Source organism: Dermacentor silvarum, chromosome 1 (assembly GCF_013339745.2).
Source record: "Dermacentor silvarum isolate Dsil-2018 chromosome 1, BIME_Dsil_1.4, whole genome shotgun sequence".
NCBI classification, from domain to species: Eukaryota; Metazoa; Arthropoda; class Arachnida; order Ixodida; family Ixodidae; genus Dermacentor; species Dermacentor silvarum.
In genome coordinates this window covers 123,764,186-123,780,567 of record NC_051154.1, presented here as the reverse complement: position 1 = coordinate 123,780,567, position 16,382 = coordinate 123,764,186, and the positions used below count along the sequence as shown (strand labels likewise).

At 46.0% G+C, this 16,382-nt stretch overlaps 1 protein-coding gene across 1 annotated transcript; it reads left to right on the top strand.

Annotated features, from left to right (window-relative positions):
• Positions 1–65: 65 nt before the first annotated feature.
• Positions 66–14,946, top strand: LOC119435976 (gamma-soluble NSF attachment protein). The gene is made up of 10 exons (XM_037702695.2): positions 66–284; positions 393–460; positions 573–657; positions 786–803; positions 1,237–1,377; positions 5,319–5,385; positions 13,303–13,373; positions 13,525–13,683; positions 13,813–13,933; positions 14,012–14,946. Exons 1-10 carry the CDS (start codon positions 208–210, stop codon positions 14,219–14,221), a joined length of 1,017 nt encoding a protein of 338 aa, XP_037558623.1. The 5' UTR covers positions 66–207; the 3' UTR covers positions 14,222–14,946.
• The last annotated feature ends 1,436 nt before the right edge of the window (positions 14,947–16,382 follow it).

Genomic DNA, 16,382 nt, shown 5'->3' with positions numbered 1-16,382 from the left:
AATTAAAATATAATTTTATGTAGCATTTTGATCATTTTGATATGGCGCAACAGCGGCTTGTGTCAATGCCGTTACTTAGTGTCATGCGGCTTCTGTTGCTGCAGCCGACGGGTTGACGTCTGGTTAGTTTCAATTCGTATTGATGTAGTTGTTGGTCGTGTTAAACGGTTGCTCGTATCCGACACCTATTTCTTATTATATATTATAATGGGTACACCGGTCAACTCTTCGGCCAGTCGCAAGGTTGCTGAGGCTACGGAGGCACTGCGACAAGCTGAGAAATGGTAATGCTATATGTGATCACTCTAAACGTCACTACTAAATTAGTTTCGCAGTCCACAGAAGTCACCAGTGCACGATGTCCCGTTTTAATGTTCAATATTTCTTCACAGTTTAAAAACAGGCCTGCTGAAATGGAAGCCAGATTTCGACAACGCTGCAAGCGAGTTCAGTAGAGCAGGTAATGCATATTTCGCGCGTTCTGTGCAATTCTATGTAATGTGTAGCGCACACGCGTTACTTTGTGTACTTTACTCGCTGATGTTTCTCTTTCTTTGTCGCACTGCGACTAGCGACTTGCTTTAAAGCTGCGAAGTCTCTGGATCAGTGCAAAGACGCCCATCTCCGCGCAGCTGACTGTTACCTCAAGAATGGATCGTATCCTTTGAATCTTCTTGCTGGCTGTTGCATTGAACTAGTGACTCTTGTTGCTAGTTGCTACATTGAACTAGTTAATGAGCGCATGCTGAATGAGCCCCGTGGTGTCCTTAACTTTGTTCATTCAGATTCTTCGCTAGCGGCAAGTAAGTGGATCGTTTTGAACATTCTGTCTGTTCTGCAATGATGACATAACTACGGCTTTAGTACACCGCTGCTGGTTATCTAGTAGGTACACTGGGTAATATGCTGTGTACTCGGCATTTAGTACCACGCTTGTCAGGATCGCTGACATATAGGCCCGGGGGTATGCACTGACTAGGTGCACGTGCTATAGCCAAATATTTAGCACCATAGCATAGAGTAATTACACTTTTGCAAGCAGCTGTTGCCACTAATGGTGCCAACTTCATTACCGAACTGATGAAACATTTGTACTTGTTCAGAATGTAGTCACAGTGCAGTCAGCAATCAGCATGTTAATCAACAAGTGTCTTAATAAGCTGAACAATTTACAAGAATAAAATGAAACAATAATGTATTTCAGTTTTGTGACTAACTTGGTATTTTGTATTTCAGGCAGTTAGAACAAGCAGCACTGGTCAGCAGGGATATGGGTAACCTGCAGGCTGCAGCTGAGCTCATTGATAGGGCATCTCGTTTGTTTATTGACTCAAGAAGCCCTGACACGGCTGCATTAGTTTTGGAGCGAGGGGCAAAGTGAGTTTTGTGATTGCATTCTTATAGTCAAATTATGTACTCGGCCATGCTCTCAGTTGTTTCATTTTATGATGTTTAGATTGCTTTTAAAGTTTTCTGCACATATATTTAGAGGGGTTTTGGGAGGTGTGGTGATTAATTCTCAGTTGAATGGTTTGTAGTCTGTGGAAGTTGCTTTATGGCTATTGTCATGTGGGTTTGTTGGTCAAGGGTTCTTGCAGTGTGATACAGGTAGCTAACCTTGTCATAAATTCACATGACACGTCTAGGTCAGATGGCTTGAAGCTCCTTGAGGATGTGCAAGTTCTTTCTGTTCTCACCTAGAGCAGACAAGTAAGCTACACCGGTGTCAGATGGGCATTTTTAATTGCATTCAAGTCCGATTGCAATTGAATTTCTACATCGTGGTTGGCTTCCATGCAGAAGGGAGCCAATCATGATTGAGCAATACTATCCCGATTGAGCTAGATCATGATTGAAGGTACACTGTTTAATTGGGGTATTAGAAGGATGAAGGCTAGGGCAATCGAATCTCTCAAAAGAATGTTGCACGCGATGTGTCGAACCAAAACAGATACTGGTTCGCTTCGGGTTCAGTGCGCTCTAATTTCATTCCAGTTCAGCTTTATAATGGTTCGCAAACCGATTTGCAACACTGAACCAGTTTGCGAACCGATTGAGCACAGTAAACTTTATCCTGCCCTATGGCAAAATGCTGCAGAGTGCTTTCGACTTGTCCGCATGGTGCATGCGCAGGCTTTGTCAAGAGGTGAAAGAAATGGGCTTTCTGGCACATCGGAGACAACAGTTAATGTTTTTTACTTGAATATCAATGAAGTTTAATGTTTTAAAGCTACAGTAGCCATACACAAAGATACGCTCATTTTAGTGTCGTAGCAAGAGTGTGCAGCGCCCGGTGTGGTGCCTCGCTTCATCCCTCCTCGTTCCTGCGTTTCGGTTTATTGTCATCCATACTGAGTATGGGGAAAACAGTAGAAATTTATAGGGGTGTTCGAATAGCAAATCTTTCTAATAGAATCGAATACGAGTACATGAGAGAAATGGCCATCCAATATCGAATGAAATATAGAATATTTCCACTTTCTAAAACAGGGAAATGAAAAATTTTGCTGAGCCTTTTCGGCAACAAAAGGCATATTTACATTATTTTATACATGTACAACGTGATACAGTATGGTCACATCTGGTGCACAATGAAATTGAAAGTGATAAAAAAAAATAACCGACGATTACAGTACTCCCTAATGCGAAATTCTAGCGCAGCTCTACACCTGTTTTCATTACGCATGTCAATATTTTGTATTATGATTATATAGGCACACAGTTTATCTTAGGAAGAGAACGCTGTGAGTAGCATAGCTGGTATGGACAATCTGTCTCGTGCGGCACATTGCAAACGTAGTGAAATGTGGTGCGACTGCCTCGCTGATCGGGAGAGGCAGCGCGTGGGTGATGCGTGGGCACGATTCACAGCAGCCACCTCAGACAGACCTCTGCTAATGCGGCGCTTTGTTTCCATACAGACGACTTGCACTACTCTGGCGCCATATCGTAGACATTCTCGCCACACAGCCCATCTTGCACGGCACTGTGCTTTTCTTCGCACGCTTTCGTTCCACCAACGACGAGAACGGCCCTTTGTTGCGGGGAAATCGGGCCACCAGTGTCAGCGGCAACAACACCCAAGGGAGCGTCACATAGAGCCTTACTCGTAGCCACTCGCCAACACTCCTTGCAGGAGCAGTGATCCCCGTCACACACGCTGGTACCGTGGACTGATCTCAGCAGCTGATGCCGCGGACGAGCGTAGCCCTCCCCACCTCTTGCCACCCTGCCCCCCTCTCCACGGAAGCACAGATGAGATGATATCATCGGCAGCCACAGATGCCTTGGCCGCCAGCAACTCGGCACATGTGCAGGCCATCTCCCCTCCGCACCTCCTCCGCTTTCCGCCTTGCACTTTCTTTAATCTCCCGCTGCGCTCCACATTCACTTTCATCTTTCGCTGAGCTTGATTACGAGATACAACAACGCATATGCTCACCGCAGGAATGGGCACCTCAGAGCTGCGCTCTAAAACAAGTAATAGCACAAGACACTGGACATAAGAAGGATATGAATGCCTGTGTCTTTGCGGGGTGGGCTTAGTTTCTATGCCTTAACAGCAGCCTAGTTAGTTATTATTGTTATTTTTTGCTTTGAGTAAATATTACTGGACTGGTGGTGCAGTGAACTGTAACAAAGTGTGGATTCACATTACATAGATTACAACTCCAAACTTCTAGTCTGTAAGGAAGAAAGACGCCAGCAAGTGACATTTCACTCAGTTTCCTGCTTTTAAAAAAATCAGTGCAGACGAGGACATTCATGTTTCTGAACCACGAAGAAGGACAGTTTTACAGCGAAGCTGTTTACCTCTAGCCCTCGTATGTATTCCTCGCATGCGTTCCAACGGGGGTACCCTGGGCGGCTTGCGTCCGTATTGACGACAGGAGTGGAGACGATACGATTGGACAGGATTGTGCACGTGGCCTGTGCTTCTGTTGTTATAACATCACTGTCGCATGTTTGTGGGGAGAGGTGGAAAGAATGTGGCAGACGGCGCCTGTGTACGTGGCTTGCACATCTGTGATCATAACGCCACGCACGTCGAAGGTGCCGCCGCGGCTGCAGCAGCGGTTGCGGCAGATGCATGGGAGGTGCGGTGACCGCGGCGGTGCTTGTGTCGGCATAGTGTGGTGCTGTATGAAAAAAATGTATGATTTCATTATGTATGCAGCCCATGTATGCAGGATAAACAGCTTTTCTGGTACTCCATCCCTTTATGGATGTTGTGGCCCCACGAAATTTTTTGCTACACACCGCAATGAAATTTCTTACGCAACTGCATTTGGTGCACAGTGTCGTGCTAAGCGCAGACAAAAAAGTCCAAATCACGCATATTGTGCCCCGAGAATTATTTGCAAAAATCAAAGAGCGTTTTGCTCTGCTTGGAGGCGCCAAACGTGCATTGAACCATGGCACGCAACAAAAGCACATTTCCTGTGCTGTTTACCGTTGTTACCAAGCACTGAGAAAGTGATGCCATTGATTACTGAGCGCAGTATTATTCTTGCAAGAAGCTTTACCGATGAAATAGTTGGTCTTTCCATTTTCACATGTCAAGGACGCCGTCGTTATTGTGCTTCATGTGTCCTGACGTGGGCGTTTTACAGTGTATCAGTAATAGTAGCGAGCTGGCCTAACGGGCGAAGTGGGAGCTGCAACAGTACTGCGATTCTGCAGCAACTTTGAAACAGCCATTCAGTGGCAGGACATAATGGACGTGGCCGAGTTCATAAAATGCAAGCGTCTGCAGAGTTGGCTGTATAGTTAGTTACCAGCACGTACCAATCATCTATTCCCATTCCCGCACATAACTCAACTCGTAAGTCGGAATAATGTTCTCGTGGGGTGCGCCTGCTGAAAAGTAATTATTTCAAAGAATCGCTGATGTATCGAGCAACCATTTGCATCCTATATGCTTGAATCGTTTCATGTTGAACTGGTAACCGTTTTTTTTTTTTTTTTGTCAAGTTCAGTTTCAGTTCAGGCATGCTCTAAGAAAATCGGTTCTGGTTCAGTTCTGGCTAGAATTCCAGTTCTAGTACAGTTTTCAGTTTGGTTTGAGTTCGTGTTTGGTTCGACATCCTGGTTGCAGGGGAAGCAAATCATAGTTCTCTTGTAATATACTCGCTATAACCTGCACTAAACCTGACAAGACCTCCATTGTGAAAATTAAAAGCACATTTATAGTTTAAGCCATGCTAAAAGCATGTATCATGTTTATGCCACATTTCAGTGGGCTGTAGCTTGAAAGTATTGATTTTTTGTGTGTGAGTTGTACACGCCTTTTTAATTTGTGTGCATCTTTATTTCAGAATTCTTGAAGGCAAATTTCCTGAAGTGGCTGTGGAATTCTTCAACAGAGCAGCTGAAATAGTTTCAGTAAGGCAATACTTTATCATGTCTTATTTGTATGGTTGGTCATTGATTAAAATTTAAAACCAGATTAATCGGAACCTTTTAACTGAAGTAATAGATTAACTGGATTGTGGCTTTATGTACATGAGCTAAAAATAATAACGAGCAGTTTGTGTGCATAAACTTTGAAAAACAAACCGTGCTATTTGAATTGGCAGTTGCCCTTGATATTATATCAACAAAACTTTGTGCAAGTGGACATTCAAGCATGTCAGGCCCTCACAGATCCAGCTTCAGAGGCAATGAAGCATATAATGTTCTCTGGCTGTAAAGAGTTTCTAAGGTTATTTAAGTCATGCCAGCTGCACTGAAGGAGCGCTTGTACGGCATTGATGTTATGTGATGTAGATGGGAGTTTTGTGCTAGTCACCACTGCACAAAGGCTCCAAGTAATCAGTGACTTCTGACATTAAAAGGTATAACAACAGCTGACTTGGAGCTGTTTCCTGATTGTTTTCCACTGAAAATGAGCACTTCCTTTGTTTCTTTGGGGCACATTGGATTTGCGTGTGCAATGATGCACTGGCTAGCCTCTAAAGCCATTCCTATACACTCCCTGTGGTCTTTGCTGAAGCATGCGAGGCTCCTGAACATTGGATCAAGAGAAGCAGCCACCTCATAATCATTGTAATGTTGCCATGCTAGAAGTTTCTTGTCATTGGAATCCACCAGAATCATGTTGAAGCAGGAGATAAATGCCAGATCACAGTTCCTTGTTATTGACTTCTTGAGCTCCTTGACTGGAGTGGAGATGATATGATTGGACAGGATTGTGCACGTGGCCCACACTTCTGTTGTTACCAACTTTTGTAAGGCTGGGTTGGGAACAGATCGAGTCATATATACCTTTCTTCCCCAAGGAGCTCTGTCACATCAAGCAGAGATTTCAGGCTGTCTCTCAGTGTTTATAACATGTTGCATTCCACACCAATGACGCTTGGAGGCTTGCTGCCGTTCTAGTCTTCCATGATGTGTGGTGCAAAGGCTTCCAAAGTTCAAGCACGCCATTTATAATTATGTATGTGCTGTTCCATCATGTGGCAACATCCTGTTGGAGCTTCTTTCTAGGTGCACCTAGTAGATCCGCTATATGCTTTAAAAGGACTGACTGGTAGTTCAAGGTGTGCTTAAAATGACATGCAGCGCCGACAAATAGCTAACAGCCAGTCCACGTAAGTCACGTCGGGTACCTTGGGAATGCACACTTGCAGCATGTGCGCCACACCCTCCAGGCTCTGGAAGTTGCCTTATTCAACCCCGTGGCAGATGCTGCATGTGTAACCTTTGCAGAGAGCTACCACATTTCCATCAATTAACTGAAAACCTCATGGGCTTATTGATAAGCTGTGTGCCATTTTGGCACATTTCGCACCTGTAATGTTGTCAATCAAAGCACCCAGTTATGTATCTAATGCACAAAGACATCAAGGTGACAATAGCTGGCGAATTAAGTTCAGAAGTCAGCTGTTGAACTGATGGAACCATCAGCGGGAAGTTCCTCTTGGAGACTACATTATTGTGTTAGACAGGATGCCCACCCCAACGTTAGTAGACTAGCTTCAGTTGTAAAACTCTCCGCCCGTGCGCTTACCGCCACTGTCGCCACTCCTTGGGCAGCCGCCAGATGGCGGCACCGTTCCATCGCGCTCCATTGCAGACACCTCGCCGCAGCCTTGAGCTCGTGTGGACGGGCAGCTTGCGCGTGTTTCATGTTCGCTGGCGTTCTCCCTATAGTCCGAATTAGTGATACCATGCGAAATCGGTACCCACCTACAGCGATAACATATATCAGGCTAGTTGGTTCATACTGAAAGAACGGTAAACTGCACGATAGGAAGAAACGCATACGACGAAGCGCATACGACGAAGCGCAGAAGCTGCGTTTTTAAGTGTCGTGTGTTTCTTCCTGCCGCTTAAACTTTTCATGCAGTTTACTTTTCCCATACAGCAGCGTGGCACGTTTTCTCGCTGCTTTTACTTGCTTAACGCTTTGGTCCAGGGCAGTTATACGCCAGCTAGCGAGACCAAATTTGTTATCCACAAAAATAACAGCACAACTTTCTTGTAAATCAATGAATGCTTTATTAAAGAAAATGAAGTAAAAAACAGCTGTATGCCCCTATATATAGCTAAGACTTACTGTCACAAAGGACATAATCTACACCAGGGGTTCTCAGGTGCGTTCATCCCAGGGAACCCTGCTAAGCTCCATAAAGTGCCAAGGAACCCCCCCCCCCTCCCCCCCCCCCCCCCGATTTAACCGAATTATCAAGGGTATCAAGAAAACAAACAAATGCTGCACTACGTCAACACGCTTTTATTTACTCAATGAATCGTGAAATCTTGTTTCTATTTAGCACAAGACCAGTGCGCAAGCTGAAATTCTCTTCATCTCATGACTGATTAGCGCTAGCAGCGGCGAAGGCCTCGCGACATCCTTCGCGGCGCACGTTTTCATCTGAGACGCGCTTTGCACCAACGGGCGCACATCCCGATTATTTTTTCGCCACTCAGCTGCTCGCCAACAAATTGTCCGTCCATCGCGATGTAGCCGGTGCTTTTTATCTTCGACAGCTTTGCACTGAGTAAAAGCGAAACTACTGCTTGCCGCAACCGCTGTCGACGAAACCGCGGCCGCTATCGACGCGATCATGGACGGCCACTTTACGGTTCAGAAGGCAGGCGGCTGACAGACGGACCAAGTCAAAACGAAACTACCTTTCGCTGCAAGAAGTGCGGACGAAACTGCGGTCGCTATCGACGCTGCCATGGGAGGCGACTACGCAGTTGTGAAGGCACGCAGCCGACGCGCGCATCGAGTGAAAACGTAACTACTATTTGCCGCAACCGCTGCGAACGAAACTGCGGTGGTTATCGACGCGATCAGAGATAGCGACTACGCACTTACGGAGGCACGCGGCTAGCCGCCAACGCGGTGTTACGCGCGGCGATAAACGCAAGAATAAAGGCTTTAAAGGCACAATTAGGCAGGAAGCGCTTCGGCGTTGCTGTCAGTCACGTGCCGCGTACAATTGCTGCTGAGGACCACGGTGCAAGCTGAGGACCACGGCGATGCGGACTGCGCCGCTTCGTTTCGGTTGGACGCTACGCCGTTCTTGCTCTTCTGCGGCGCGCATTTGCGGTTCTCCGCGTTTTTTTTTTTAAATTTTCCTCCAACGTATAGGTCAGTGCGCACGCTATCGGCACCTATCCTATCTACAAATAGGAGAAAGGCGCATGGGGGTAAGTTACGGCCTCCGAGATTCAAGTGCGAAAGCTTAGGCGCGCTGCCCGTTCTCAGAGGTTGGGTGGCTACAAGCTGCTTGAGTATTTATTGCGCAGTTCGCGCGTTGCTGTTACGCACTGTGATGTGCTTTTTGACACTCTGGCATGGGTAATGGAGGTTCTTTGGATCAAGCGCACCTCGTGTTCGCCGTTTTAGACACTTGTCGAGAGCGGGACCAGGGAAAATTTATCAGTGGCTCGCGGAACCCCGAGCAGGGGCCTGCGGAACCCGTAGGTTCCGCGGAACCCACTTTGAGAACCCATGATCTACACAAATGATTTGGGCCTACGTGGAAACCAACTCCACCTACAGCAGCTTTGCACGTTTCCTCACTGTCTTCACTTCAAGACTGGATCCCTGCCGCTGCTCCAGGAACCTTGCCTAAGAATGCATTTTTATGCAAGGTATGCGTGTATGCATGCACGTGACTAAATAGAAATTAGCGTAGCTTGCACAAGTGGCGCAAAGCTAAAGAAACAGCGGAGCTGATCGGCACCTAGCTGATCCTGGCCTTATACAGGTTATGCTTTTCTGGAATTTATTGATTATTGATCGATTACCTATTGATTGGCTATTGCAAGGTATTGGCCACGTATTTGGGCTTGACTAATCACTACCAAGTCATCCCCAGAATTTTCCGGAATTTATTGATCTATTATCGATTAGCTATTCGTTGGCTATCGCAAGGTATTGGCCACATATTTGGGCTAGACTAAGCACTACCAAGTCATCCCTAGGATTTTCTGGAATTTATTGTTTATTGATCGATTATCGATTAGCTATTGATTGGCTATTGCGAGGTGCAGCTGTGCGCAGTGACGTCATCACTAGGCGAATTTTTGCGAACATACGCGGGGAAGCAAAAAGCTTAAACAGTTCTGCTGTTAAAAATTTTATGATGCGTGCACTCAGTTCCTGAAAGCGCAAGGGACACCCAACATGACTCATCATATTCTCTGACAGCTCTTCTCTTCTAAGATGGCCCAGAACAGGTCACCAAACATCTCTCTTCGTTTGCGTTTTTTTTCCCCCCGGTTGGTTCGACAGATACGAGGGAACGTTTGGGAACACTTCAGGCACCGCACCCTCGGCAAGTGTCCACTTGTCTCGTGGCACCTCAACCGTCTGTCCATTGATAATATGCACAAACACTTTAAGATGTCCTGCTCATGAAAGTGTAAATCACACACCATGGATTTCACAGAGAGTTCCCGGTCGGTACGAGGAATCGCTCTGTTCAATGCTGAGCGCAGTGTCGCATTGCTGGGAGCACACAAGAAGTGGTGCGCCAAACTGTCGACATCGTTCGATAGCCGCTTGTTGCAGTCAGGAACGCAGCACGTTGGCATTGTCTGCTAATATCCTTAACAAACACGGTGAAGGCTACAGTTTCGCAGATGACATGCTTCCTGAAATTCGCCGTCAACAACCAACCACAGAATACACCAACGCTGCACCGCGTGTTTCGTCCGGCCAGTTCGCGTAGCCAGCTAGTGGGAAGTGAAGCTGGGTGCGACGGCAGCCCCAAAAAGGCGTGGGCAGGTGGCAGTTCCACGCAACGCCGCTGAGTTTTACAACTGAAGCTAGTCTAGTAACGTTGGCCCATCCTAGCATTCACTGCTGGATGTGATGGCGGCTGTTATGAAGGTGTGTCCAAGGCTGTCTGGAGGACCTTTGCTAGTCAGGTGTCTTTAACAGTAGCCAGAGGCTGACTAGCAAAAACAATCCAGAAAGTAAGAGTTTGCACTAGGCTTTCTTCTATCAGTCCCTGAAGTGGGTGCCTGGCGTAAGTGTTCATAGTTGCCTGCTTTTTCTCGGGACTCTAGCTGCATTAGCAAACCTGGGCGCTTCACTTGCTTGCGATAGTTAAGCTTGGCGATTAGGGGTGTGATAATATTGTAAACTTTCGAATATCGAATCGATTAGTGTCCTATTCGATTCGGTCTTCGAATTGAATACTCCCTATTTCTAGATGTGAATACTTTTTGAATACTTTTCAAATATTTCAAAATGTCAACTGCACCCATATAAACATAAAATAGGAGCAAAATTACGGTAAACTTTCATACCTGCTGTCATAGATAGACATAAAATTTGAGAACTTGCGTAGTGAAGCAGGCTATGTCACTTAGGTAGCCATACTTTACTGGCTGTACAGCGATCATTCGCACTCTCTGAAGAGCCCCATGCATGCGACGAAACTACTTGTCTGCTCCTAATGCTCCATTTGTGCTTTTAATAAACACTTCATATTGTACTATGTAATGACAGAAACTTGCTAACATTAAGAATACTGGATTGTGAACATCATTTTATATTAATTGCGATAATGGCTATGTATTATTAAAAAAATTGACCAACGATTACGATACTGCCTAATGCGAAGTTTGAGTGCAGCTCAATACGTATTTTTGTTTTGCAATATATTGGCTGGCATGGACAATCTGTCTCGTGTGGCATGTTGCAACGGAGTGAAGTGTGGCGCGACAGCCTCGCTAATCTGGAGATTGCGAGAGGCAGTGTGTGGGTGACGCGTGGTGTGGTGACGATTCACAGCAGCTGCTGCAGACAAACCTCCCAGACGACACGCGCTACTCTGGCGCCATCTCGTAGCCATTGTCGCCAGACTAAGCTTTTCTTCTCACGTTTTCGCCATACCTTCCTCCTCCGCTTTCTGCGTCATGGTTCTGCTGCACCCTTATCCTCCGCTTTCCTCCTCGCATCTTTCGTCACCTGCTCCTTCGTTTGCTCTTTCATCCTTTGCTGTGCTCGTTCGCTCGGTTACGCCGACGCTCGCCGCAGAAACAGGTGCCTAAGAGCTGCGCTCTAAAATTATTTGATAGATTCGCTTCTGGCACTATTTGATTCGTATTCAATTCGGTCTCAAAAATCACTATTCGCACACCCCTCTAGTAGGGATTCTTCCACTATACGAAAATGCCTTTTTGCTTATACTAATGCAGTAAACATCACTAGGATTACTGACTTCACCCCTGGAGTTTGCTGTGACTGACTGAAGGTGCGAACGCCATTGATCCGCGTGGATTTTCTATCTCTCTCTCATTCCTGCTCTCGCTTTCCTTAGCAATGGTGGTGGCAACTGGAACCACTACCCCCGCTCAGATAGCTCAGAGATCGCGACAGTAGTAGTAGGTCTTCATCCCAGTTTACTCATCAACAGCATCACCATGTCCGGACGTGGCAAAGGCGGCAAGGCGAAGGGCGAGAGCATGATCCGTTCCAGCGGTGAAGGGCTCCAGTAATATTTCCAGCAAGATTGCCCTTCATACTCCTACACTCGACCATACGTGCGCCTTGCTGAACACTGGGTGAAATACTAGCAGAGCATGGAGACAACACGTCAATGCCGAGGAGGAAGTTCAGGTAGTGCTACAGTAAGGGATAAGCATTGCACATGCTCCATTCTTTCATACAAAATTTTTTAAATGCAGAGCATTTCTTTAACTCACATGTAGCGTGCGCCGTCCGTCCGCAACAGCTCGAGCACAGGTGCGCCCTCTCCCCCACTCCTCCTCTCGCGCATCACGCTTGCAGCACATGTGCAGCGCGCGAAGCGTCGTAGTTGAGTCGCGCTCCAGCGCTGCAAGCACCGTAGCAACAGCAGGTGCTGGCGTGATAGCGCGCCCTCTCTCCACCCCTCTCCCTCTAACGCGCGCACTAGGAATATAAAGCGGGTTGGCGCGGGCTCCACTCGTCAACTCCTGCGCTCTCTTCTCTTGCGTTCGTCGGCGGTCGCAGTTGATAAGCGATGGAAGCAAGACCTTCAACTAGTACCTCGACGCAATCCAACATCAGCGCCGAAGCACCAGTTCAAGACATCGCAGTGATGCCAATAAAATAATAACTTTACGTTACCTACTTACGATTCTCTCTTCTCTCTCAACCCAGACCACCACCACCACACCAACAACACCAACACCACGGAACACCACTATGCTCCGCATTTACACGTGTCCCTCGCACGGGGGCATGCGACGGAGCTTTTTCTAGATGAGCAGATTCGCTATTAGCTTTCTGCAGTCTTCTTGTGAAGTGTTTGTGAGGCAATAAAACTGCAGTTAGGACTAGTTGATTCATGCTGAAATTAGGGGTATTCACCTGTCCATTTGCGCAGCAGGCACTTGGACAGGTGAATACTTGCCAGGAAAACACTGTGAAAGGTGCAGTGCATTTCACCATCGTCAAATCATAGGACATGTAAACCTTCTTAGCATGTCGTTGGCTCTTTATTCAGTGCCCGTGCACTAGAGCTGCAGCAGAGACGATTTTGTCTCCACTGGCTCGGAAGTGCAGCACACATCAGTGGCTTTTGTCCTGAGAGAACCACAAGTGCCGTCTTATTCAGAACATTGTAGCTCAATCTGTCATTTCCTTTCTTGCTGTTCAGCAAGTAAAGTGTGAATGTCAGTGCTGGTGTTGCCTGAGCCTGATATTGCTCATGTTACCTGAACCGATTGACAATAAAAAATACAGAACAGTAAAAGAATTATTCAATTAATAGGGAGGCTTACCTATCAGTTGGCCATCCATAATTATTTACATTGAACTTATGCTAGCATTTTCTTTTTCCTTAGGTTGAAGATCGCCCAAGGCAATCAGCTGAGTTCTGTGGCCATGCAGTTCGTCTTCTGCTCAAGCTCTCTAGGTGAGGCACTGTCTTATGCCTCTATGTAGTTTGTACCCACAGATTATTTCACTGTCATAGGGCTTATTCCTGATGCGCTGCCTAGCCTGTAATCTTACAAGAACTTTGTGTGCCCAGTGTTTCACATATTTTGGATCTTTATTTTGGCTAGGTGGGACGAGGCAGCGGAAGCCGTATCTCGGCAAAAGCAGCTCCTGACAGAAGCGCAGGATGAACGAGCTGTTGGGCGCCTGGTGGTGGCACTGGTGCTTGTGCACTTGGCAAGAGATGACTTTGTAGCAGCCAGCAAGGCCGTTGACCATGATGGAGGGTGAGCAGGAGCAACCTTTCTGCTGTTGCCACTTAAGTGGAACACCAGAAATTTGAGTGTTGCCACTGCCACTTCAACATCAACTTGAGTGTTGCCACTCAAGTTGCCATTCAAACATTGTGTGTGCAGGTTTCTTGAAGCACAAGAACAGGACACCCTCTCGTGCTTACTGAAAGGATACGATGAAGGGGACCCAGATATGGTTACTCGTGCCCTCAATGCACCCTTCCTCCGGCACATGGATACAGAGGTGAGCAGGAGATTGATAGGGATATGTGCCTGAGAAAGTGCGTGGCATGTTGTACACAATGCTGCATACTCATTTCAGTATGCCAAGTTGGCCAGAATGCTTGGGCAGCAGGTAACAGAGTCTGCCAAGAAGACAGCCTCGGAGTCTAAGCCCAGCGCTGAGGCAAGAGATGATGCCAAGGATGCAGACACTGGAACAGTTGATAAACCAAACCGGGACCACCTTGAAGTTCCTGATTCAACAACTGCTGGAGAATCTGATGATGAATATGCTGGTGGTCTTCTGTAAGAATGAGGGCGGCCATTGTTTATCTTGTAATTCACCTTAATGCAATCATTCCTATCTTTATCACGGCCTTCGCTCAATATTGGTTGCTACATATCCTGTCAGGAACCCATACAACTGAACTGTTGAATGTCATGTAGCTGTGGGATGAAGATTTTCTGCCCTGCATGGGTGTTCAACATGCTGCTTTTATTAATACTACACTGATGGTTCAAAGAGAGCTAAAAAATTGGTGTTTGCTGAAGGGCCTATATAGTGCCATTATTTGCACCAGTAATTAGAAGTACATTGCAACATGGTGCTTGATGTAGTCATCTTGGCTTGGGAGGACTGTTGCTACATGTGATATGTATCATTGTGGCTTTCCAAGTCTGCTCTTTAATGTGATGGATGTATGCATGTTGGCCGTTCGGATTCAGAAGTACTCATACATGCTTTGTAAGTGTATGTTTAGATCAATTTTCTTTGGTTATTGAGGCACGTTTTTATTGCTGTTAGATAAGAGCATTGTTTTTACTAATGAGACGTGAAAATTTTAGTATATCTTTTTACAGTGCTGAGGATCAGTACTTTATATAAGTTTGTATACTTTATTCGGTTTACGTTATGTAAACATGTCGCTAAACATAATGGCATCATTGTCTAGCTGATGGATTGTTATTCTGCAGAGCATCTGTACTTTATAGGATGTACTTCAATTTTGGCAGAATAAGAATTGTTGATCCTTACATTGTGTTATGTGTTCGTCATATCTGTAGTTAGTGATGGAGGAGGTTCTGGAAATGGCAGTGTTTGTCATTGATTGGAATAAATGAAGCATGCCTATGTTATAGACTTCATCATTATCAGACAGCAGCTGCTGTAGGCACTGAAATGCAATGGAAATTTGTTATGTTGACACTTGCACAGTCAAATTTATGTTTGCAGTTGGTTTGAGATTTTTGAACTCTTTATTACAGTACAAAGTGCTACCATAATGCTATTAACTATTAATGTTCTAGTACTTGGCCTGAAACTTGTGTTTCTTTTCCTGTCTTCCCTGTTCTCGATGTGACAACAGTCATCAGGGAACAGATGTCTGGCGGCCAGAGCAGTGATACCTCAACATGCAGTTCTGCAGTTTACAAATTTGCCAAAAACAACAGCGTTGAGCCATTCTTACACTTCTGTTACAGCTCAGTTCACCTTATAGTTAGCACTTCAAATTCATCTTCAATTACCTCAGAAGCTAGCTACTCAAGTTTTTTTCAGAGTGAAAACTGGCTATGAAATCGCCACTATGACTGAAGAGTGGCATTGGCCTGCCACTTTTGCTGTCCACGTGCTACTTGCAGCACTGCATGTTGCAGTGTCACTGCTTCAGTCACTTGTGCAAATGTTTTTCCCGGTGGCTGTTCCTGTTCCACAATGGCTGCAAAGGACTTAGGGTGATCTCATCTTCTGGTATTTGCATGCTTAACTAGAATGTGAATCAATCCTCTGACGTGCAATGTTTTATTGTTATTGTCTTCATTTTTTGTTCTCCAGCTATTACACGAGGCTGAGTAAGGTAAAATGAAAAGGCAGCATGGCCATCGGTGAGGACTAACAGACAATCTTTCGTTGTCAGATACTGGGGCTTAGTCTCGGTCGATAATTTTCTGCAATATGATCACTTTCATTAGGGTTCGCGTGACTCGGCACTGGACGCATCAGCATCTGTGTTCCTTTCACAGTCCCAAAAACGCTGTTGCTCATAGGTGTCGACATGTCCGGTGCTGGGGTACGCGAAATCTCACAAAAGTAATCGTATCCCTGAAGTGATCGACCAGTGCTTCTGTACATCCATCACCCATCATCTCTGCCAGCTTAGTCTTATGCTAAAAACTAATGCCAGTTAAGACTTATCAGCACTGAATTTTCCATGGTGCTCATAAGTTTTTTTTTTTGCATGTGTAGCAATATGTGCTTTCCCTGTGGCACATTAAGTGTGGCACTGTTAAGATCAATTTAGCGTCCATCACCGCACCCTTCCGTTTGTGCTTTGACGCCGCGGTGCTCGCAGTGCATGTTCACGGCGTCCATACGCTTGCGCGTAACGCGCATTCACGAAGTGAAACATCCCTGTAACTTTTTTCTTCAACTGTGGGAAGCTTTCTGAGAAAGGTGCGTGGGTTTAGTTTGT

What these genes read in the sequence shown, in the direction of transcription:
- LOC119435976 (XM_037702695.2), top strand. Translation starts at nt 208, where the DNA reads ATGGGTACACCGGTCAACTCTTCGGCCAGTCGCAAGGTTGCTGAGGCT. An exon ending in GTTTTGGAGCGAGGGGCAAA is followed by an intron (nt 1,378 to 5,318) that starts GTGAGTTTTGTG and finishes TCTTTATTTCAG; the next exon opens with AATTCTTGAAGGCAAATTTC. An exon ending in GAGCAGCTGAAATAGTTTCA is followed by an intron (nt 5,386 to 13,302) that starts GTAAGGCAATAC and finishes CTTTTTCCTTAG; the next exon opens with GTTGAAGATCGCCCAAGGCA.